Genomic DNA, 24753 nt, shown 5'->3' with positions numbered 1-24753 from the left:
CTCTTAGTAACAAAATTTGTCATTATTTTCTTATAACAAGGAGCATATGACGATCGCTGTTTAAAGATAAAGGGCTCATTCTAACTAAGTGTTACTCAGAGTAGACTCACTGGAATATTAGTCATGCCCATTCATTTCAGTGGGTTGAATCCAACACTAGTACTATTCAGATCAGATCCACTGAAATGAATGGTGATTTCAATGGGTCTACTGTGAGTGGAACTTAGTTGGCAACATCACAATGGCTCTACCAACTAACAAAAAGTCAGTTATGGGCAATATGAAGAACAACAAAATAGTAGTACTAAAACAGCAACAGCAACAATAATTCAGGGGATTTACTAAGATCCCCACCTACCTTGAAAGTGCTGGTGGCTGGTCCAACACCCCACAAACCCATCCACAGAAAGCCCATGCAGAAGAAGTCCATGGTGCCAGTCTGATCAAGGGCAGGGTGCTCAATGCAATGGACTAGCTCAGCATGGGCATTCATGGTTTGGGGTGATAGATGGCCCTGCCCACTTGGCCACAGCTTAGAGTCCATTCCCCTTGTGGGATTTTGTCATACCATCAGGAGAAGAAACCACAAGGATGGCCTAGGTCCCAAGATGCCACAACTGCTGATTTGTATCAACATTCCAAGGGAAAAGGGAGGATGGCAAGGATATTTGCTTCCCTCCTCCTTCTCCTCGCACCAGGACTCCCTGGCATCACTTTGTTCTTCCTGGCAATTTAGTGACTATGTTAGGAGTTTCCAGAAGCCAAGATCTCAGGACGTGTATGCATGCCATTTTAACTGAATTCATGCCACTCACCAAAACTTTGGCCAAACAAGTTGCTGCTGGAGGAGAAGTTCTTAAATAGACTCATAGAATCTTAGAACTGGAATGTACCCAAGGATCATCTAGTCCAACCCCCTGCAATGCAGGAATCTCAGCTAAAGAATCCATGACAAGTGGTCACCCAACCACTGTTTAAAAACCTCTAAAGAAAGCGAGTCCACCAGCTCTTGTGGGAGTCTGTTCCACTGCTGAACAGTTTTTACTGTCAGAATTTCTCCCCAAATGTTTAGTTGCAATCTCCTTTCATGCAACTTGAAGCCATTGCCTCGAGTATTGCCCTCAAGAACAGGATAAAACAAGCATGCTCCTTCTTCCATGTGACAGCCCTTGAAATATATGAAGATGGCTATCCTATCTCCTCTCAGTCTCCCCTTTCCCAGGCTAAACATACTCAGCTCCTTCAAGCACTCCTCATCAGGCTGTTTTCAGACCCTTGATCATCTTGGTTGCCCTCCTCTGCACACGTTCCAGCTTGTCAACATCCTTATTAAATTGTGGTGCCCAGAATTGGACACAGCACTCCGCTGAATAGAGTGGGACTATTACTTCCCTTGATCTGGACACTATACTTCTGTTAATGCAGCTTAGAATAGCATTAGCTTTTTTTTGCTGCTGCATCACACTGTTGACTCATGTTAAACTTGTGATCCACCAAGACCCCTAGATCCTTTTCACATGTACTGCTAGTAAGCCAGGTGTCCCCCATCCTATATTTATACATCTGATGCTTCATGCCTAAGTGCAGAACCTTACATTTGTCCTTATTGAAAATTCATTTTGTTAGCTTGTGCCCTGTTCTCCAATCCGTTAAGCTTATTTTGAATTCTGATTCTATTTTCTGTGGCATTAGCTACCCTTCCCAGTTTGGTGCCACGTGCAAATTTGATGAGCATTCAATTCCTTCATCCGAGTCATTTATAAAGATGTTGAACAACAACTGGCCCAGGACAGAGCCCTGCGGCACCCCGCTTGTCACTTTTTTCCAGGATGAAGAGGAACTATTAATGAGTACTCTTCGGGTTCGGTCAGTCAACCAGCTACAAATCCAGCTAACAGTTACTTCATTCAACCAACATTTCACCAGCTTCCTTGCAAGAATATCATGGGGGACTTTGTCATAAGCCCTACTGAAATCAACATACACTATGCCCACAGCATTTCCCTGATCCACCAAGTTTGTAATTCCATCAAAAAAAGAAATGAGATTGGTCTGGCATGACTTATTTTTTAGGAAGCCCATGCTGGGTCTTAGTAATCACAGCATCTTTCTCTAAATGCTCACAGACCGACTGTTGAATGATCTGTTCTAGGACCTTCCCTAGTATCGATGTCAAGATCACTGGTCAGTAGTTACCTGGGTCTTCCTCCCCACACCCTTTTAAAGATGGGGACATTTGCCTGGCTCCAGTCTGTAGGGACCTCACCTGTGCTCCAAGAATTCTCAAAGATTCATAGACAAAGGCTCTGAAATTACACCCACAAGCTCCTTTAATACCCTTGGATGCAGCTCATCATATCCTGGAGATCTGAATTCATTTTAAGTAGCTAGGTGTTCCCTTATTAGCTCTTTTCCTATCTTGGGTTGCAGCTCTCTCCTTACATCATTTATTCTGTATCACCAGGTTGGGTTTCACTTTTCTTTTGGGTGAAGACAGAAATGGGGAAGAAAGGTGTGTACCTGGCAGGATCAGAGGAGGCTGCTGCATTAGAGCAAAAGGTTGGGGAATAGGAGTTTGCTAACAATTCCCTTTTACAAATTATAGGAATAAGGAAAACATAGAAAAAATAGTTTGTGCTGAGTCAGACCACTGGACCACGTAGTTCAGTACTGTCTACACTGACTGGTAGCAGCTCTCCACAATTTCAGACAGGGAGCCTTTCTAAGTCCTATGTGGAGATGCTGGGGATTGAACCTGGGACCTTTTGCATGCAAGGCAGATACTCTGCCACTGAGCCATGACCTTCCCCACTTCCCAGGATTCTTCAGGGTGAGCCATGGTACAAGAGTGCTTTAAATGCATGGTACAGTTGTGGCTTAAATTATACTCATTGAAATGGATGAAGTTAACCTTTATATTGTTGTTGTTGTTGCTGCTGCTGCTGTCGTTGTTAACATTTATTTCCCACCTTTGTCCGTCAAGGAGCTCTAAGAGATGTACACAGGTCTCCTCCCCATGTTATCCTCACAACAATCCTGTGAGGTAGTTTAGACGAAGAGTGAGTGACTCACCCAGTGAGCTTGATGGCTGAGTGGGGACTCGGATCTTGATCTCCCTGGTTCTGGTCCAACACTCTTAACCACGCTGCACCACACTGACTCTCATGTCATCTCCATCAATTTAATGGGCCAAGCAGGTCTTACACTGGATTCTACCCCCAGGTTTTGACATGAAACCTGTCACTACTGTCACATCTGTGCTACCAACAAATAGAGGTGTGTGTGAACATGTACACACGTGTTGAACAAGCACACACTACCCCTGGAATGAATTTCCTCAAGCTTTGCTGCAGTGACCCACCTCAGAGGGTCAGTGGCGAAGCTGCATGCTCCAGCACCAGGGGCAGAGAGCAGGCGGGGGCTGGCTGGCGCATGTCCTGGAGGCGTGGAGTGTGTCTGGGGGCATGGTGTGCTGCTTGTGGGGGCGTGGTGCCCGGTGCAGTAGGGGAGACACGGCATGTGTCCGGGGGGGGGGGGAGCAGCCACAATGGTACCCCCTCCCCAATGGTGCCAGGGGCGGTGCACTCCTCCCTCCCCATTCCTCCACCAGTGCAGAGGGTGTCCTTCATCTCACAGCTCTCGGAACAGATGCTTCCATTCTGCAGCGTGTTGTTCTCCCCAAGAGCTCCTTGTGAGGTAATTAGAGAGGAGCCTTCTCTACAGAACCAAAGACAAAGGTCCACTTGCCAAGGCAACACCCAGAGGCATAGAAATAGCTGCAAGGAAAGTTGAGGCTGGCCAGTTTTCTGGAAGGTTCTATATAAAGAGCTGGCAGGCAAACCACCCCCAAAATACTCCAAGCCCCAAAAGGGGCAAGTGAGGTTGCAAGAGGTGTAATAGAAAACAAGGTAACTTGACCTGCAGGAGAGGAAATTTCACCAAGTAGATCATAACTGGTGGCCACTGATCGCCGCACCACCACCACACACCAGAATTTGTCTAACCTTTGCTGGCTTCTGATTTCTGGGCAGAATTCAAAGTGCTGGTTATGACCCATAAAGCCCTTTATGGCGTGGACCAGTCTACCTGCAAGATCATGCCTCCCTTTATGAACCTGCCTAGTTGTTAAGATCCTTGGGTGAGCACCTTCTCCTCTCAATGTTAGAAGCTCAGCTGGTGGTGACACAAGCGCATTTTCTGTGGCTGACCAGATTGTGGGATTCCCCCCCAAGAGAGGTTAGACTGGCTTCCTCTTTGTTATCCTTCCTCCAGCACACCAGGGTCTTTCTTGGCCTTTGAAAACTAAGTACAGACAATGCTGACCACTGGGCTGCTGTCAGAGTAAACTGGATTTTAATAAATAATAATAATAATAATAATAATAATAATAATAATAATAATAATAATATATTTATACCCCACCCATCTGGCGGGGTTTCCCCAGCCACTCTGGGCAGCTTCCAACAGAAGAATAAAATAATAAATTAAAGATTAAAAGCGTCTCTAAACAGGGCTGCCTTCAGATGTCTTCTAAAAATCTGGTAGCTGTTTTTCTCTTTGACATCTGGTGGGAAAGTGTTCCACAGGGCAGGTGCCACTACCGAGAAGGTCCTGCCTGGTTCCCTGCAACTTGGCTTCTTGCAACGAGGGAACTGCCAGAAGGCCCTCGGCACTGGACCTCAGTGTCCAGGTAGAACGATAGGTGTGGAGACGCTCCTTCAGGTATACTGGGCCGAGGCTTTGTTTTAAATGTGTTTTGGTGTATTTTAACTACTTTGGTGTATTTTTACTACTTTGCATTCATAATGATGTCTTTAAAAGGTTGTGAGCCACCTTTAATCCCAACTTGGAAGGAAGGTGGGATATAAAAACACAATAGTAGAAGAAGAAAAGGAAGAATCTGCTTTTAAAGCCATCTGTGTTGGCAGCCATCCACATCTTGTGGCAGAGAGTTCCATAGTTTCTCTATGCAGTGGGTGAAGAAGCCCTGTCTTCTGCCTGTCCTGAATCTTCCAACATTATGAGAGAGGGAAGAAAAAGCTGCTTGTAATCAGCCAGCATGTTGGTGGCAGCGGCAGAGGAGAACTATGTCACATCCGAGAAATGGGTCCCAAGTGCCATAATTAGCAGCCACTGACTCATTCCTCCCCACTCTTTTCAAAAACCACCCATCAGGAGCAAACAGGACGGCCAAACCACAGCAAGGAAGGCCTGCAAAGCTTCCACAGGCCCCTCTGCCATCTGTGTCCTACTTTCTGCTTCTTTATGCCACAGAGGGAAAATGCATTTATTCATTTATTTTCAAGCTATTTCTCTCCCCGCCCCCTCCATACACACACCTTGCACTGGGGAAAAAAACCCTTTCTGTGAATTGCTGCATGCCCTCCAACATTTATCCAATGAAAATGGGAGAAATAAATGCAACAACAGCTGCAATGACAGTATATGCAAGGTACTGGAAACAAAGAGAGACCCCTGGGAAAGAACAATTGCTAAATAAATTAATTGAATAGGCAGAGCTTGCCAGTATGGCATCTAAAATAAGAAATAAAGATGACAAACTGACAAGGAGTGAGGGGGAGTATTTAGGGAAACATTTACAAAAAACAAAAATGACCACAAATATAAATTCCAGGTAGGGGATACTTTGTGACCAACAATTGACAACATAAAAGATAAGAGAGTAAAAGGCAAAAGATTTATACGATCTGAAGAGAAAACACCCATCCTGCTCCAACCAGCGCCTCTACAATGTCTCCTCAGGCCTCATGATTTTCTCCTAACAACTCTCAGCACTCCCCATCCTCTGCCGGACCCATTCTTATGATTAAAGGACACATTTTAGCATGGCAGAAATACTCATGGAAGGTGTGGCCTGTGGAGAGTCCTGAGGGCCAGTCAGAAAAAGCCTGGGGGTCCATATTCAATTATCCCAGCCTCATGTTTCCCATTCATGCTACAGATGAAGGAGACCTATGCCCACATAAAGCAAAGACTACACGACCATGTGAATGGTCTATCCCATCATGTCTCACTGGTCCTAAGGTTCTAGTTACAGGTAGGTAGCCGTGTTGGTCTGATGTAGTCCAAACAAAATTACAAAATTCCTTCCAGTAGCACCTTAGAGACCAACGGAGTTTGTCATTGGTATGAGCACTTGTGTGCATGCACACTTCTTCAGATACACTGAAACAGACGTCACCAAACTCTTCTGTATAGTGAGAGGGGCATTACTCAGAAGGTTGATGGGAATGGGTGATTGGCTGATAGGTGTGGTAAACCTGTTGACGACAGTCTGGTGACGTCTGTTCCAGTGTATCTGAAGAAGTGTGCATGCACACGAAAGCTCATACCAATGACAAATTTAGTTGGTCTCTAAGGTGCTGCTGGAAGGAATTTTTTTTATTTTGTTTGGTCCTAAGGTGTGAGGAGGAAATGTAGACACTTTCAGAGAGCCTAAAACAAAATAAGCTGTATAAGCAATTTTTAAAAAAGAAGAATGTGCCAGGCCACATGGAGGATTAAAAAGAAAAAAGCAGCTGCACTAGAAAGGCAAACATGAATAAAACCTATTTTTGCAGTTGGTGTGCAATAATAGAATTGGGAGCCTTTTCTTTAGAAGCAAAGCTAGGAGACAGAGGGAGAGCAAAAAGAGAAAATTTAGTGAGCAAACACATTAGGAACCCAACCCGTTTTGCTATTCATACAAAACCTTTGATTTGGAAAGAGCTATTTTTACTGCCACTGCTAACATAGAAAAAACCACAGTATAATTTTAAAATACCACCAATAAAATAAAAATGAGGAAAGCAAGAATGAATGAAAGTGTAGTTTAAGAGCTGCAAGGCGATACTGGTGGAAGGTACAAATATAATGCTATAGCTCAGAATCTATTTAAACATAAACTCCAAATAGCATAATATAATGCTATTTTTAAAATAGAAAAATAAATAAATAAAATTTAACAGTGTTTTGAAAAATGTATACATATTTTAAGAGGAAACAGGTTTGACCATTTTCCCCCTTCAAAAGAAAAGAAGTTTACATACTGAAACATGTACTGTATTTGAATGCAAATTTAAATGCACAGATTAATACAGAGATAGAACAGAATGGACCTATGAGCGAACACAGGGTTAAGAAATACAGGGTTGTATCAAAGTTAGTAACATCCACCAATTTCAATGAGTCTACTCTGAGTAGGACTGCTGGATACAACCCAGAGACTGGAAATAAGCAGACTGGTTCATTTTGAGTTCACACTGACCATTATTCACTGGGGATGTTCAGAAGGGAACCCATAAAACAGGGGTCAGCAAACATTTTCAGCAGGGGGCCGGTCCACTGTCTGTCAGACCTTGTGGGGGCCAGACTATATTTGGGGGGGGGATGAATGAATTCCTATGCCCCACAAATAACCCAGTGATGCATTTTAAATAAAAGCACACATTCTACTCATGTAAAAACACCAGGCAGGCCCCACAAATGCCCCAGAGATGCATTTTAAATAAGAGGACACTTTCTACTCATGTAAAAGCACGCTGATTCCCGGACCGTCCGCGGGCCGGATTTAGAAGGCGATTGGGCCGCATCCGGCCCCTGGGCCTTAGTTTGGAGACCCCTGCCGTAAAAGGAAAAAATGTACATCTTGTGTGTCTCAACCACCCCTTGGTGACTATTCAAACAGCTTGAAACATTACATGATTTATAGCTCAAATGGCATCTGTTCTTCATATCAGTGACCAGAGATGATGCAGGGAGAAAAGAGGTACCTCCCCCTCTATCAATCACCACCAGCCAAAAACTCCCCAGGTGCCCTTTGCTCTGCAATAATCTAGTGAAAAGTTGTCAGTGTCTGGCAATGGAGACCAGTTCATTAAGGCAGATAGAACACTGCTCCAGCAACTTCTGATTGCCCTTAGTCAGCCCTCTCTCAGACGAACATAAGAAGAGCTGGAGCAGGCAAGTGGTCCATCTTGCCCAGCATCCTGTTCTTAAAGTAGCCAACCAGATGCCTGTGGGAAGCCTGCAAGCAGGACCTGAATACAAGAGCTTCCTCCCCTCCCATGGTTTCCAGCAACTGGTTTCCAGAAGCATTACTGTCTCTGACCACTAGGGCCAGCCCCTGAATTGAATCAGGACCATATCTGCATCAAGGCTAACATATTTTTTAAAAGTGAAAAGTTGTTGAGCTTTTTTTCTTTTTCCCCAAAGTTGTTGGGCTTTTCTTGCAAGTCCACCCCCCACACACAAAAAATTGTGAATTTTCTGAGCTACTTTTGAGGAAATTCAGCAAAATCTAGACTTCTTCTGACATGGGTTGCCATATGCCTGGATTTTCCAAGGCATTCCAGCAATTTCAACCTGGACACTGCTTCCGACTGCCTGTATTCTGGCTACATCCAGGAAATTCCAGGTGTATGGCAACCCTGGAAGTAGCAGGCCTGGCCCTGGTTTGGGGGAGGCATGCACAGCCCTAATTCTCACTGTGTACAGTCTTAAGAAGAGCCCTGTAGTTGAATCAGTTCAAAGGCTTGTCTAGTGCAGCATCCTGTTCTCAGTGTGGCCAACAAGATCCACATGAGAAACCCACAAGCATGACCTGATTGCAACAAGAGAGGGGGAAAAACATTTCTCCATCCACTTCCCCAGTGCCATTTTCTTTCTCCTGCCTTCTGACTTACAAAGGTACAGAAGGTGGCTCTGCCTCTGAGCTTCCTTCCCCTTGGTCTCAGCATTGCACTTAGTCTCCCAGCATTGCAGGGAGGAGGCTCACCCTGCTATTCATTCTGGCTGTTGGTTGACTTGCCTTCGACCCTGCTGGTCCCAGTAGGCATCAGCCACCACTGGTGTCTTAAACAGTCTTAGCAAATGGAGACTGCAGTCAAGAATAGCCTAGCCTTTATCAAATAGCCAGTGCTCCAACAATTCCCATTAACATATTGGTGGAAGAGCCTATGCTATTGGGGAGAGGTCATTTTGTTGGAATAAACAGATGGAAGTAAGTCATATCAGAAATTAAAGAAGTTTATTATCTCAACTGCCTAAGAAAAGGTAGATAGCAAACATAAATGCTGCTATATTGGAGATCTTGGACAAGTTGGGTCTATAGCCAGAATAATAATTGGGGAAGTAGGAGTATCACTGTGTTCTCAGTATGGCATTTTGCAAGCCCTCAGATCTTTTGAGCATGAAGGAAGAAAAGGCTTTGTTGAACCTGAAAGGATGAACAGGTCAGATCTAAAGTCTTGCAAGGAGAGAGGGAGAGGGAAGAGCAAATCTCTCCCCATTTTGGTCTACCCAGCAAATCTAGTTGTCAAGTACAGTCATACTTTGCCTTTTGAACAGCTTAGGTCTTGAACGTTTTTGGCTCCTGAACGCTGCAAACCTAGATGTGACTGTTCCAGTTTGCAAACTATTTTTGGAAGCTGAACGTTCAACGGGGCTCCTGCAGCTTCCGATTGGCTATAGGAGCTTGCTGTAGCCAATCAGAAGCTGTGATTTGGTTTCCGAATATTTTGGAAGTCAAACAGACTTCTGAGACAGATTCCATTTGACTTCTAAGGTACGAATGTGCAATGTAACCACAAAGAAAAACCATGGAGCCATTCTCTATCTACCTCTCTAGGTTCAAAAGGAGGAGAAGCTGCAGGAAAAAGTTAATGTGGAGGGGAGTACCTCAGCTGCTTCTCATTATTTCTTAACCCATAACTCAAAAGCAGTGAATTCTTCCCCCCTATTTTTACAAGTCCAATTGAACCTCTAAAACATCCCAGGAGTTTTCTGTTTCTGATTAGGAGCTTGGGAGGGAGGGAGGGAGGGTGTGGGGAGTGACTTGTCCTAGTTCCAGAGTCTCATTACATTTCTCTCCAGGCCCATGAAACTCACAAGCACTCTTACTATGGCAGAAATGTAACTGAAACATAAACCAACTCTCTGAGGCAGAGGTGGTGGCAGCAGCCTACATTAGTAGGCAATGGAAACAAACAACAGCTTAAGGAAAAGAAGAGGGGAGTCCAAAATTAGACTGGGATATTCTCAGGGTGCCCCCAAGCTCTCAGTATTTTGCAGAAAGGATTCAAGCACAGAAGAGCCAAAACTCAGTGGCAGAGCAACTGTTTTGCATGCAGAAGATCTCAGGTTCAATCCCCAGCATCTCTAGGTAGGGCTGTTGTGGAGAGGTGGTGTGATTTAAAAAAAATCTAAGCAATCTTCCAGCCAGACTGGCAATATCCCCTCATTCACACAGTTTACTTTAGGGTATTCCTGCATTCTTCAGCAAAGGCTCTTCTCATTCAGCAAAACAGGCGGCTCATGTATATATTAAGCAAAGCTTTAATAATGAAGAAAACTGCAGCAATATAACATACTCTCTGAGTAGGACTTCTGTGCCTTTAATTGAGTCTGGAAACCTTAAAGAGAAACCACCAGACCCTTTGTTTAATTTCCAAGCAAAGGGCCTGCTGGTTTCTCTTTAAGTTTTCCAGACTCAAAGGAGAGCAGGGCAATTAAAGGCGCAGAAGTCCTGTCCACTATTGAGTCTGGCAACCCTATCTCTGAGAGAAACTAAAACAGCATCATGAGCAAGAATGAAGCAAGAGTGACAGTTGATCTCTCTGAACACTCGAAGGGAGGGGCCAATTGCAGGGCTCAGCACAAAGCCCCACCCACCAGATGCCAGACATTCTACTAATCAAATTAGGCCCCTGTGTTTTTCTTACAAGGGCTGGGGGTGTCCCCTGCCTGAAACCTTGGACAACCACTGTTGATCATAGGTCAGTGGTTACAAAATAGCTAAGAACCGTGGACCCTCTGTTTTTCAAAAGCCAAGCCATGGACCCTCTGGGTAAGTTGGGGTCTGTAGACCACCATTTGGGAACCATTGGTATAGACAATATAGTGCTAGATGGACCACTGGTGTAAGGCATTATCAGTTACTCAGAATCATAAAATGTAAAAGATTAGGGAGTGAAGCAAATTAAAATAATGATGCCATACCACTCTGTACATGACCCAGGTCCTTCATTACTGAGGATTACTAATTAAAGTTTTTTTTGTACTATACCCCATCCAGGCCCTTTCCCTCACACTTTTTGGCCCTGGATCTTTGTTCACTCACTGCACATTCCCATCAATTCCAGGGTGGTCAATATAAACTACTTTGGGAAAGACTGAATCCACTTTATTTTGGGAAGCTAACAAGTAGGGAGAGATAGAAAAAGTCTGTCTTCGTGGAATGTTTCCAGAGGCCTCCTGACAGAGGTGATCATACAGTGTGAACAAAGCAGTTTCTGTGCCAAAACAGTCGTTCCAGAAGGATCCTATGGTTGATGGTATTGAAAAACACTGAAGAGGTCAGGGAGCATGAACAAGGACACATTCCCCCTTACTTTTTTTTAAATGGCTTCAGTATTTTTTTAAAAAAAAATCAACAAAAAGGAAAGGAAGGAGAAAAGCAAAATGGGATTTGTGGGGTGGACAGTTGTAGCCAAAACAGCAAGTGTTCTGCAATTACTTCACACAGCTGAACATCCTTCAAATCTTGATTCCATGCTGTTAAAGTTTCTAGTCCTCATGGATGAACACAGAAGTATAATCTCAGGGGCTGAAGGGTCTAAGGATTTTATTATTTTAGCAGAAGGTGGGGAAGGGAGGGAAATGGGCAAAGAAGCAAATATAAGTAATTTGGAATAAGTAAATTATCAAATTTAGTTAATCCACACAGTTTGCCACATAAATTATGCACTTGCAAAATTCAGCACGCACACACTAGCACACTTCACAACATCCACAACTGTGCTCGCTTCTCTGAAGTTGCTATTTTTATTCTTATTATCCAGAGCATCCAAAATAACTTCATCCATTATCAGATTAGAAATGCTGCAGTGTCTGGGTCTCCTGTTTTTAATAAGGCAGACCAAAGAGTAGAGTCTGGGCCCTGTGCAGTTTAGAAAAAGTTGTACCTTTGTGTAGGATTGGTGAACCTCATTGGTTACATTTGGCACCTAATGCAAACAGAGCAGAAGCCAGATGAGAAAGAAGTCAGTATTTTCATAGCTGGCAAATGTTTCACAGCCACCCGCTGATGACTCGAGCATCACTAAGCAGAAATATATATGGTTTTGGCATGGTTACAATCAATTGCATGCAAAGCATTGCTTACTGTTGCATTGTGATTCATGGATTATCCCTGCATCAGGTGCATAAGTAGCTGCTTTCTTCTGTATCAGACCATTGCTCCACCTAGCTCAGTACTGTCTACACCAGGCATCCCCAAACTGCGGCCCTCCAGATGTTTTGGCCTACAACTCCCATGATCCCTAGCTAAGAGGACCAGTGGTCAGGGATGATGGGAATTGTAGTCCAAAACATCTGGAGGGCTGATGTTTGGGGGTGCTTGGTCTACACTGACTGTCAGTAACACTCCAGGGTTTCCCGGTCCTCCCTGGAGATTGCTAGGAACTGAACCTGAGATCTTCTGCATGCCAAGCAGATGCTCTGACACTGAGCCACAGCACCTTTCTAAACTCATTCCAACACAACTCTCTTTTTTGGTTAAAGGACGTTTTTTGGATTTAAATTGGAGGTTTTGTGAATGCTAGTTTTCTTTTTTTTGGGGGGGGGACATTCCCACCTTACTTTTTTGCTGCTTCCACAATCAATTTCACTCTCCTCCTATAGCAGTGATCATTGGTTGGCACCATTTCTTTTTCTTCCTCACCTAAGGCTCAAGTATAAGGGCCATTGGTTCCACTGTCACAGGCCAGCTCCATCAGGCCTCCTCAGCCAGCCTTCAGCTATCATTTGGGGGCAGCTGTTCCATCACACTGCCTCAGAGGGAGAGTTATGGAAGCTGAGTTCATTTCACTAGTCTTGCTGGAGGCCAAACACCATCAGGAATCTCCTGCCTCTGAACTGGTAAGGCTGTAGGCACTGGCGGAGGAAGAGAAGTGTGGGGGGAGCACACCGGCCCTGGCAGCACGATCCTGGCAGGGTGCCATTGCAGCTGCTCCTCACCCCATGCTGGGCACCCCAGCCCCAGGCCGTGCTGGGCACCCCGCCCCCACCTGCTCTTCACCCCCCAGTGCCGTAGGATGAAGCTCCGCCACTGGCTGTAAGTAGGGCTGTCAGATTTTGATTGTATGTTAGCCACTCCAGCTACCTTTTCAGCTGAAAAGTGGGTACAAATGCTCTAAATCAGGGTCTCCAAACTAAGGCCCGGGGGCCGGATGCGGCCCAAACACCTTCTAAATCTGGCCCGCGAACGGTCCGGGAATCAGCATGTTTTTACATGAGTAGAATGTGTCCTCTTATTTAAAATGCATCTCTGGGTTATTTGTGGGGCCTGCCTGGTGTTTTTACATGAGCAGAATGTGTCCTTTTATTTAAAATGCATCTCTGGGTTATTTGTGGGGCATAGAAATTCGTTCATATTTTTTTCAAAATATTGTCCGGCCCCCCCACAAGGTCTGAGGGACAGTGGACCGGCCCCCTGCTGAAAAAGTTTGCTGACCCCTGCTCTAAATAAATAAATAAGGTGGTTTTAAAACTACCAGAACTCAAAATCACAAGCTTTTGGCCTTGTGTGCAGCTGTGCCATATGGTGGCCTAGGTGATTTAACATGCTCGGGGCATGGACTGACTCCACCCACCCAGAAAGGCCTTTGGATCTAATGGAACATAACAGAGTATTACACTGGCATCAACTCCAGGTGGTCCTGGTGCCTGGGCCCCCACATTTTGTGGGGGGGTGGGCTCAGCTCCCACACTGTGGGGCTCCGATATGCATTCCAGTTTCTACCAGAAGTCGCGTCGGAGGCCTGGTGTCTTGAGACCCCGTGAAGCTACTGACATGTCTTCCAGCAGAAAACCAGAAGTCGCATCGGAGGTCTTGTGACCTTCAAGGCCCCGCATGGCCTTAGAAGGACCTGTCAGGCCTCTGACACAACTTCCGGTTGGAGAAAACATTTCAACCTGGTGCTAAATTGCAGCTACACTTGGTGGGAGTTCTTAAGCAGTAATCAAATCATCATTTGCTTTGCTCTTTCTAGCTCCCCCCTTCAACCTTTCTTTTCCAACCCTTTGCAAAGTTCCACCTGAGTCCAAGCTTGGGGAAACTTCTCCTGGAAGTGGGAACTGCCATGGTGAACTTCTTTGTCCAGGAGGCTGCCGCAGGTGCTGTAAGAGGCTTGACAGGATCGTTCTGCAACTCCAGCATCTCCCATCCAGAAGCTCAGCTGTCTCAGTGCACCCTGGAAAGCAAGGGAGAGTTTGGGAAGGGTTAAAACATAATGAGCACCAAAGCTTTTTGAATGCAAGTTTTATGATTGTATTATGTACTCATGTTTGGGGTTAAAAACAGTGAATAATAAAAAAGTAACAAGATTGTAGGGGAGTAAAGTTCCAAGGGGTGGAGCTGTGGTCTAAACCGATCAGAAGGCTTGCCGATCAGAAGGTTGGCGATTCAAATCCCCGCGACGGGGTGAGCTCCCGTTGTTCGGTCCCTGCTCCTGCCAACCTAGCAGTTCGAAAGCATGTCAAAGTGCAAGTAGATAAATAGGTACCGATCTGGCGGGAAGGTAAACGGCGTTTCCGTGTGCTGCTCTGGTTCGCCAGAAGCGGCTTAGTCATGCTGGCCACATGACTTGGAAGCTATACGCTGGCTCCCTCAGCCAATAAAGCGAGATGAGCACTGCAACTCCAGAGTCGTTCGCGACTGGACCTAATGGTCAGGGGTCCCTTCAACTTTTAAAGCTCCAAGACACACGAACTTAAGTCATTGCCTGTTGTTCACCCTTCTATGTTTCTGAAATGTGGGTGTGAGGAAACTCATCTAAAGAAGGGTACTGTAAAATGGGGAAAGATTCAAAAAGGACAACCAAAACGATCAAGAGGTTGGAGCAACTTTCGTATGAGGATAGGTCACAAGCAGTGCTTTTTATCTGGGGACACTCAAGGGTACGCAGTACCAGCACTGTTTTTTCCATAGAAGAAAAGCACTGGTTACAACATTTTGGAGATGTTAAATTAAGAGATAAGGGAAGAAGGAATATGATAGAGGTGCATACAAAACAGTTGTACCTCGGCTCCCAAACACCTTGGGAGTCAAATGGTCCGGCTCCCGGACAATCAAAAACCGGAAGTTTTCTAATGTTCTTTTGACAGCCGAACATCTGATGGGGCTTCTACATCTTCTGATTGGATGCAGGAGCTTCCTGCAGCCAATCAGAAGCTGAGCTTTGGAAGTCGAATGTTTCGGAAGTTGAAAGGACTTCTGGAACGGATTCTGTTCGACTTCCGTGGTACCACTGTATGCATGGAGTAGTAAATGTGGATAACACTCTCATAACACTCTCTCATAACACTATTACCACACAGCACAGAGTTAAAATATGGAGTTCGCTCCAGCAAGAAGCAGTGATGGCCACCAACTTGGATGGATTTAAAAGGAAATTGGACAAATTCACAGAGGTTCAAGCTATCAATGGCTACTACCGGTAGCCATGATGGCTACATTCTACCTCTGCTGTTGGAGGGAAGTATGCATCTGAATACCAACCACTAGGAATTGCAGGTAGGGAGAGTGGGTCTTGCACTCAGGTCCTGCTTGCAAGCCTCCCATTAGGGTATCTGGTTGGCCCCTTTGAGAACAGGACTCTGGACTATACTAGCACCCATTCCAGCAGGGCACTTCTTATGCCCTTAAAGCACATATACATTCTTACCAGCATCTGGATAAAAATGGACAGTGTGTTAGGAAGAACTCATTATGGGCTGGGCTGTAGGTGGGCCCCCACCAGGGGTGCAGGCAGGGGTGGTGCACAAAATCAGCTAAAATATGTCCATAAATATTTCTATAAATAAAAATATTGATTATTGCCTCATAGGGAAAGGTTTTTAATACAGTAGAGGGTGAATTGAGATGGGTGGGGCTGGGGCTGGAGGAGAGGCAGAAAGAAGAATTAATTTGTCTGTGGCTAGGGGGTGCTATCTGGACACTTCTGCCAGGTGTGCAAGGTCACCTAGCTACGGCAGTTTCTTTGTGCGTTGTAATAGACAGCTTTTCTATTTGGGAACAGAGAAAGCGGCCTTATTCCCTGTGATTTTCATGCATGATAGTAGGCAGTGTCCTGAAAAGAATAATGCAGCTGCAAACCCATGCTGTTCCTCACCTCAAAAGGGACCTCAAAGGGCTCGATGAGACCTCCAATAACCACCAGGCCCTCTGTGGCCACCCCCATGCCAAAGTAACCAGACCAGCCAACGCTCTCCAGCAGGTAGCAGTCCACGTACAGAGCCAACCTCTTCAAGGAGATGCTAAGGGCCACCCTGTGCCAGTGCCCATCTGCCAGGGAGGAAACTGGGAACCTGAAAGTGACAGGGCCAGGAAGAGCAATACATGAGTTAGGCAACACACAGCAACAGGGAGTCTGCTGGTAGAGGTGTGACAGATGGGAATGGGTGGAAGATGCCTCCCTTTGCCTAACACTAGAGCCAGCCCTCAAGACTCCTACCTTCAAAACCCAGCTGCCTCTGAACACAGGGATGTCTTATACCAAGTCATACTACTAAGATATGCTAGAGATTGAAACTGGGACCTTCTGCATGCCAAGCAAAGACTTGTCACTGAGCTATGGCCCTAGCACTGTAAAAAACTCACCCCAAGGAGGCCATGCCCAGCACCCACTCTGATGTAATTTCAGCACCGGGGGATGACCTTTTAATTCTCCCATGCAAGTTTAAGCTGTGAGTTTCTGAGAGCGGGCAATGCATTTTTAGCATTGCATATTGTGACTACATCTGGACATTAACTCTAAACCACTAGTGGCCAAAGTGCTGCTGGCAATATTAATGGCATGGAGGAGAGGGGAAAGGGAGGGATCAGGACTTTTTTTCCAGCTGGAATTCACCAGAACTCAGTTCCAGTATCTCTCAGGTGGGTGCCATTGCCATTATAAGAGAACAAGGGAAGTGCTCAGGGTGAGTTCTGCAACATCTTTTTCTAGAAAAATAGCACTAGGCGAAATTTTAATAGCCCAGAGGTTTGTCTGGAGGAGAACTGTCCCACTGATTCTGCCCCCTGATCGAAGTTTAGCACAGGTAGGTTTGGCTTTCTGTTTGGGCAACAATGTGATGCAATAATGAAGAAAAATATGGTACTGAACTCACTCATAATGGTGCCCCCTTCTGGCGACAAATACCAAGGTGTGAGGGGTAATCCTGATCTGAAAGAGGATGTTGCTGCGAAGACCAATGATAGTCAAGAGACTGGTGTTCTCCTTCAAAGAGTACCTGAGCATCAGCAACAGACTCAGCTCATCTGCAAAGCTAAGAGAGAAGCAGTGCATGAATAACAGAACAGCAGTGTTGAATAGTGGCTAGAGCTTTGTATTTTGACTAGGAAGATTGAATACCTTACTCAGCCATGAAGCTTATTGGGTAACCTTGGGCTAGTAACACTCTCTCTCTCTCTCTCTCTCTCTCTCTCTCTCTCTCTCTCTCTCTCTCTCTCTCTCTCTCTCTCTCTCTCTCTCTCCCTCCCCCTCAGCCTAGACTTTCTTGCACAGTTGTTGTAAGGACAAAGTGGGGTGGCCCATATCCATGTACAGCAGTAGAGTGGTACATAAATAAGGATGAGTGAATCTGTCAATTTGGTTTCTTATTTTTCCAGTCTTAAGTCCTGCTCACCACATTTCCATATCAGTTTGGGGAGTAGGCCTACAGAAGGCCAACTAGAAAGAGGGTGGTTTGCACAATCCTAGCCTCTGCCAGGTCTGTTCTGCCAGCCAGCAAGAGTGTGTGAGCCATTTTTGTCTATGTCACTCTGCTTGTCCTGTGAGACATCTGCCTGCAGGTAAGAGAGAAAGTGGTGTGACTATAGTATGGGGCTTTGCTTGATGGCTGAATAAAGCTGGGCAGTGGGTGTGGCCCATGGCCTGCCTTACTATTATAACAATAGGCCCTGTCATGGTCAGTGGGGCCCACTGCAAAGGAGTTGACACCAAAGGGGTTTGACACTTTGGGGAGCCACAGGGCATGGGTGTCCACTGCTGTCAGTCAGGATACAGAATTGTAGGCCAGATGCTGTGGAAGACAGACCTGTGAACCTCAGTCGTGGTGAGAACCTGGTTGAGCAGAAGTTTAGTTTGGTGGGGTTCCCCACTGAGCGAGAGGCAGGGAGAGGAGAGTAGTTGTGGACTTAAGCATCTTCCTCCTGGTGGTGTGGGATGTGCATGCTATTGGGTCTTAATCGGGCCCTAATCTCCCAGTTGTATGTGGTGCTGGATGATGGTGTTCAAATATGGCTAGGTGAGCATATAGCAGGGATTGTAAAAATGCTACCCCAATTCCAGTAATTGTGGGCAGGGGGTGGTGCAGTTAGAATGGAGGGGCCATATGGAGTTAGTGGCCATGTGCAGTTAGTACCATATGGAGCAGAGGCCTAGATGTTTGGTCTCTGTTCCTCATCCCAGTCCTCCCACTCCTCTGGAAAATACTGGTGGTCTAAGTGATGAAGACTGAAAATCATTAGACGTTGTTGATGGAAGTCCTTGGCTTATAGCCCAAATATTGTATAAGATAAGAAGAGGTGTTATGTGGTGTTTGGAAATATATGCAAAAATTAATAAATAAAAAAAATAGAGACAGAGGAGGAAAACGAGGCAGTAGATCTCAGTGGTATCAGGTAGCTTATGGGGAGCTTCTAGACAGCAAACTTTTTCAGCAGGGGACTGGTCCACTGTCCCTCAGACCTTGTTGGGGGCCGGACTATATTTCAAAAAAAGAGAGAACAAATTACTATGCCCCATAAATAACCCAGAGATGCATTTTAAATAAAAGGACACATTCTACTCATGTAATAACACCAGGCAGGCCCATAAATAACCCAGAGATGCATTTTAAATAAAAGGACACATTCTTCCCGAACTGTCCGCGGGCCGGATTGAGAAGGTGATTGAGCTGCATCCGGCCCCTGGGCCTTAGTTTGGAAACCCCTGTTCTAGACAGTCCAGAATGAGCAAATGAATTAACAAAGTTGGGTGATATGAAGCATGTAATATGACTAGTTTTTGTGAAAACCTTTAAAAAAAAGAAAGAAAGTTATAGTCGGCAACAAAGTATTGATACTCTATTACCAAAACTCTTATGTACATGCATCCCTCTGGCTTGGTGGTGCTGTTACTGAATGCCAGATTGGTTCATATGAAAAACATGCTCATCCATGATTTGATCGTGGATGAGAAGGCTGATCTGGTGTGCATTACTGAGACCTGGGTGAGTTGGGTGGGCCTAGCCTTACCCAGCTGTGCCCACCAGGGTATGTGGTACAGCACCAGGCTAGATTGGGGAGTCAAAGGGGAGGTGTTTCTATTGTCCGCAAAAGCATTATCTCCTTGACCAGAAAACCTCTTGATCTTTGGACAGACTTTGAGTGTCTGCAGCTGGTGCTGGGCCACAAAGATGGCCTGGAGATACTGCTGGTTTACTGACCACCCTGTTGCCCAACAGCATTCCTGATTGAGTTGCCTGAGGTGGTCTCTGGAGTATTGCTGGAGGACTGCAGGACCATAGACCTGGGTGACTTCAATATTCATGTGGAGGCAGAGACAAAGGTGAAGATGCTGGGCACCTGACACTCACTTCTCCCCAAAGGCTTCTACAGAAGGGATGCTCAGCGTTGCATACTGTCCAACCTCCAAGATGCTGCAGTTAGCATCATCATAGCCATGTGAAAAATTGCCAAGGTCTGTGTTGTGGGAGGCCAGTATGTCCAGCAAGTTCACTTCAACTGTATTGAATGAGAGATGGGGGGGGGAGAGAGAAAAGAGAAGAGGTATTCATTAACATATTCTTTGACTGACTAGAGAAAATCCACCCCAGAACAAGTCAGAAGGAATCAACCATCTAGGGCAGGCATCCCCAAACTGCGGCCCTCCAGATGTTTTGGCCTACAACTCCCATGATCCCTAGCTAACAGGACCAGTGTTGGGGGAAGATGGGAATTGTAGTCCAAAACATCTGAAGGGCCAAAGTTTGGGGGTGCCTGATCTAGAGCAGGAGAGCAAAGCCTGAGACCCTCTAGATGTTGATGAACTACATCTCCCATCATCTCCCGCAACCCAGGAGGATGGGCATTGTAGTACAGCAGCATCTGGAGGGTCCCAGCTTTGCCACACCTGTTCTAAAGGGAGTGTATGGGGGGGAGGGCAGCTAAGCTATCTCTCCATATGAAAGGGGGGTCAGAAAGGTCAGTGCATGACGGCATCAGGTTCAGTTCCTGTCATCCCCAGTTGAAGCAGGGCCCCTGCATGTGGCCCTCAGTGCAATCTGATGTGGTTGTCAGCTGCTCTGCAAACCATCAGTTCAGACCTCTGATATTATTATTATTATTATTATTATTATTATTATTATTATTATTATATTTCTATGCCACTTTTCATTCAAATGTGGCTTACAAACAGTAAATAACAATAACATAATAGAACAAAATACAGTACAAACCACATAGAACAAGTAAAAAACAAAACAAAAACAATCCATAAAACACCACCAACAAAACAACTAAAAAATAAGCTAAACAGCGCGATTAGAGCACAAGTCACATATAGGAATCACAAAGTACTAGAGCATCCATCATCTATAAAATAACACCACTAACAAGATAGCAACCCAAACATAATCTAAGCGCTTCAGAATGCATACACACACTCTCCACAAGCCCATGACTATAACCTTCCACTCCATTCAGTTCATTAAAAGACAAATCCATGGCAGCAACAACTGAAGGTTCCTTGGGCTGAAAGTGAGGCAGCACAGATGAAACCAACCACCCCATGATGACAGACAAATTCTCTGTCGCATTCCCTTCTGGGCAACCTTCTGGGGAGCCACAAGCCAGTAGCGGGTGGGACCAGAGGCAAAAGTGGGAAGAGCAAGGACTGAATTTTACCTCTATGGCAGGCTAGTTTCAACAGATACTCTCACACAGCTCTCTCTGCCCTACATCGAGGCAAGCAAGAGGTGTCACCCAGGACCCACCCAGGGGAAAAAAGCACTCAAGGAGGGGAAGAAGCTGGGTTTGTGAGGGGTGTGGCCTGGGGAGAGTTTCCAGGGCCAGACAGAGACGCCTGGAGGGTCTAATGCAGTCTTTGAGTCTGACATTCCCTATCCCAGGGCTAGAGCTTCATATGAACTACCAAGCCAATTGTCTTCAGTCACATTAAGGCTACGTCTCACCTGACTTCTGCAGCAGCTATTGGCAGGTCCATCTGTCTATAGACCAGAATGGCTGGTGCAGACCTACCTTGTCTCCCTGTCACTCTCCATTTTGGGCCAGAAATTGGACATTCAAGAAGGATCCAAAGAATAGCCAATGAGGGGCCCCCAGAGACAAGGCTTCCAACCCCAGAACAGACAGTATATGGCCTGGTACTGTACAAGCCTAGTCTAAAGCAGTTTTTAGTACTTTCTCCTGCCACTTACCTTTGCTTGCCCTTCCCATAAACTCTGCCAAGGCCCACATGCTCCCAATGATATAGAAATACCCCCTTCTGGCCAGAGGACTGGGGTGACAATGAGCGCACATACTGCTCTGCTGCATCCAAGTCAGCATGAAGATGCTGGATCGTTCAGAGCGAAAGACACAGTTGGTAGTGTTAGAGGTGGTGCTGGGGACAGACTCTTACACCCTTGCTTGCCTCCAGCACCATCTGCCATCACTTGGGAAGTGTCCAGATCCTGCTTCTCTTAACTCCCACCAAAGATGAGACAAGGAAGTTGTTTCAGGACAGATGAACAACCCCAGAGCACATTGGGAGCTGTCAGTACGCATCAGTGCACAGCAGGCAGGGTTTTGCCATTCAGTCGGATAATGAGTCAATTGAGCAGAAAGTGGCTCTAATCCAATGCACACAGGGTAGAGTAACTGTTCTGCCTTTGGCCTTCAAGGCAAGCAGTGGTTGCTTGGACAGTTAAGGATCTCCATGACAGAGATTCGGCTTCTACTACTTAGAGCCACAGGGGTCTTTATCTGTACAGTTGTTGCCAAGGAAGATCATTTCCCTAGCTGAGAAATATATGATTCTTTACAGCTCATTATGCTCTTTTCAAGGATGAGGAAAGTATAGTGTCCCCAGCAATTTTCTCCAATTTATTCTGAGTGGAGGGAATTCCACTCTCCTACCCAGGTGGCACTGTGGGTTAAACCACAGAGCCTAGGGCTTGCTGATTAGAAGGTCGGCAGTTCGAATCCCTGTGACGGGGTGAGCTCCTGTCACTTGGTCCCAGCTCCTGCCAACCAAGCAGTTTGAAAGCACGTCAAAGTGCAAATAGATAAATAAGTACCGCTGTGAGAGATTTTACTTTCTTGGGCTCCTTGATCACTGCAGATGGTGACAGCAGTCACGAAATTAAAAGACGCCTGCTTCTTGGGAGAAAAGCAATGACAAACCTAGACAGCATCTTAAAAAGCAGAGACATCACCTTGCCGACAAAGGTCCGTATAGTTAAAGCTATGGTTTTCCCAGTAGTGATGTATGGAAGTGAGAGCTGGACCATAAAGAAGGCTGATCGCCGAAGAATTGATGCTTTTGAATTATGGTGCTGGAGGAGACTCTTGAGAGTCCCATGGACTGCTAGAAGATCAAACCTATCCATTCTTAAGGAAATCAGCCCTGAGTGCTCCCTGGAAGGACAGATCGTGAAGCTGAGGCTCCAATACTTTGGCCACCTCATGAGAAGAGAAGAATCCTTGGAAAAGACCCTGATGTTGGGAAAGATTGAGGGCACTAGGAGAAGGGGACGACAGAGGACAAGATGGTTGGACAGTGTTCTCGAAGCTACGAACATGAGTTTGACCAAACTGCGGGAGGCAGTGCAAGACAGGAGTGCCTGGCGTGCTATGGTCCATGGGGTCACGAAGAGTCGGACACGACTAAACGACTAAACAACAACACAACCTCAACAACCTCAGATATGCTGATGACACAACCTTGATGGCAGAAAGTGAGGAGGAATTAAAGAACCTTTTAATGAGGGTGAAAGAGGAGAGTGCAAAATATGGTCTGAAGCTCAACATCAAAAAACTAAGATCATGGCCACTGGTCCCATCACCTCCTGGCAAATAGAAGGGGAAGAAATGGAGGCAGTGAGAGATTTTACTTTCTTGGGTTCCATGATCACTGCAGATGGTGACAGCAGTTGTGAAATTAAAAGACGCCTGCTTCTTGGGAGAAAAGCAATGACAAACCTAGACAGCATCTTAAAAAGCAGAGACATCACCTTGCCGACAAAGGTCCGTATAGTTAAAGCTATGGTTTTCCCAGTAGTGATGTATGGAAGTGAGAGCTGGACCATAAAGAAGGCTGATCGCCGAAGAATTGATGCTTTTGAATTATGGTGCTGGAGGAGACTCTTGAGAGTCCCATGGACTGCAAGAAGATCAAATCTATCCATTCTGAAGGAAATCAGCCCTGAGTGCTCACTGGAAGGACAGATCGTGAAGCTGAGGCTCCAATACTTTGGCCACCTCATGAGAAGAGAAGACTCCCTGGAAGAAACCCTGATGTTGGGAAACATGGCGTGCTCTGGTCCATGGGGTCACGAAGAGTCGGTCACGACTAAACGACTAAACAACAACACAGCGGGAAGGTAAACGGCGTTTCCATGTGCTGCTCTGGTTCGCCAGAAGCAGCTTAGTCATGCTGACCACATGACCCGGAAGCTGTACGCCAGCTCCCTCGGCCAATAACGCGTGATGAGTGCCACAACCCCAGAGTCGTCCGCGGCTGGACCTAATGATCAGGGGTCCCTTTACCTTTACTGTTTTCCAGGGTCACTTTGCACCAAGTGCAACAGAGCAGTAAACTCCCTACTCCCTAATGTTGACGCGGCAATAGCAAACTCAGGCCTGGTGGGCAGATTTGGCCCCCAAGACTCTCTACCCAGCCCTCAAGACTCTCCCCAAACCACACCCCCTTCTGCCCCTTCTTTTCCTTGAGTGTTTTTGTCTAGCTGGGATGCAGGCTTGAACTCTGATAGTGCCTCTTGCTTGACTGAATGCTCTGCCCATGTTTGTCTCTGCCCCCAACCACCATTGGGATGTGTCCTTCGGAAGCTTGTCCAGAATGGGATGCAGTCTCCAGGCAGAAAAAAAGGTTCCCACCCACTTTTATATGGCCAGGTCAAAACTGGCTGGCATCTCACATCTCCCTACAGCTAGTACATCACCAGGATGCAGCAACTCACTCCATCCAGCTACAATGAGCAGCTGGTTGCTCTGTTGAAATTGATCCGACTTCGAGAAGTTCTCCTCTCTTCAGTTCAAGCTCCCTAGCCTACTGTACAAATGTAAAGATGCCATTCACTGCTCCACCCACTCTGGCTTCATCTGCCACTAGCACCTTCCCCCTGACATGTTGCCCAGAAGGGAATGTGGCCCTCAGACCACAAATTATTTCCACAAAGTAGAAATTCCATCTGAGAAGCTTGCTCCTTTCAAATTTTTGATCCTTCTGGAACCAGCCCAAATAGACATCCACAGTCCTGACATTTTGCTTATTTTCCTATTGCCAAGTCTCCCTCGCTCCACCTTCCCAAATTTACAAATGACACAAAAATTTGCTAGTGCAATCAGTCAAGACTGGTTTATGTTGTCTCCAGGGAAGTCTTACAATGTATGGTGGGAATATGCAATGGAGCACAGGAAAGAGGAATTATTTATTATTATTATTATTATTAATTGAATTTATATAA

The 24753-nt window shown here is 45.8% G+C and overlaps 1 protein-coding gene across 1 annotated transcript in view; it reads right to left on the bottom strand.

The window, feature by feature from the left end:
* The window catches only part of COL27A1 (collagen type XXVII alpha 1 chain), a 111137-nt gene that overhangs the window by 59301 nt on the left and 27083 nt on the right, over nucleotides 1–24753 (bottom strand). Inside the window, exons 2-6 of the mRNA XM_088665002.1 lie at nucleotides 19642–19789; nucleotides 17170–17328; nucleotides 16173–16368; nucleotides 14097–14252; nucleotides 11964–12005 (exon numbers count right to left, since the gene is read on the bottom strand). Coding sequence (XP_088521128.1) covers nucleotides 11964–12005; nucleotides 14097–14252; nucleotides 16173–16368; nucleotides 17170–17328; nucleotides 19642–19789 — 701 coding nt within the window. The remainder of the gene's footprint in view (nucleotides 1–11963; nucleotides 12006–14096; nucleotides 14253–16172; nucleotides 16369–17169; nucleotides 17329–19641; nucleotides 19790–24753) is intronic.

The sequence above is a fragment of the Zootoca vivipara genome, chromosome Z2 (assembly GCF_965207765.1).
Source record: "Zootoca vivipara chromosome Z2, rZooViv2.hap1.1, whole genome shotgun sequence".
NCBI lineage: Eukaryota > Metazoa > Chordata > Lepidosauria > Squamata > Lacertidae > Zootoca > Zootoca vivipara.
Note: the sequence above shows the minus strand (reverse complement) of the source record. Positions and strands in the feature narration are given on the sequence as shown.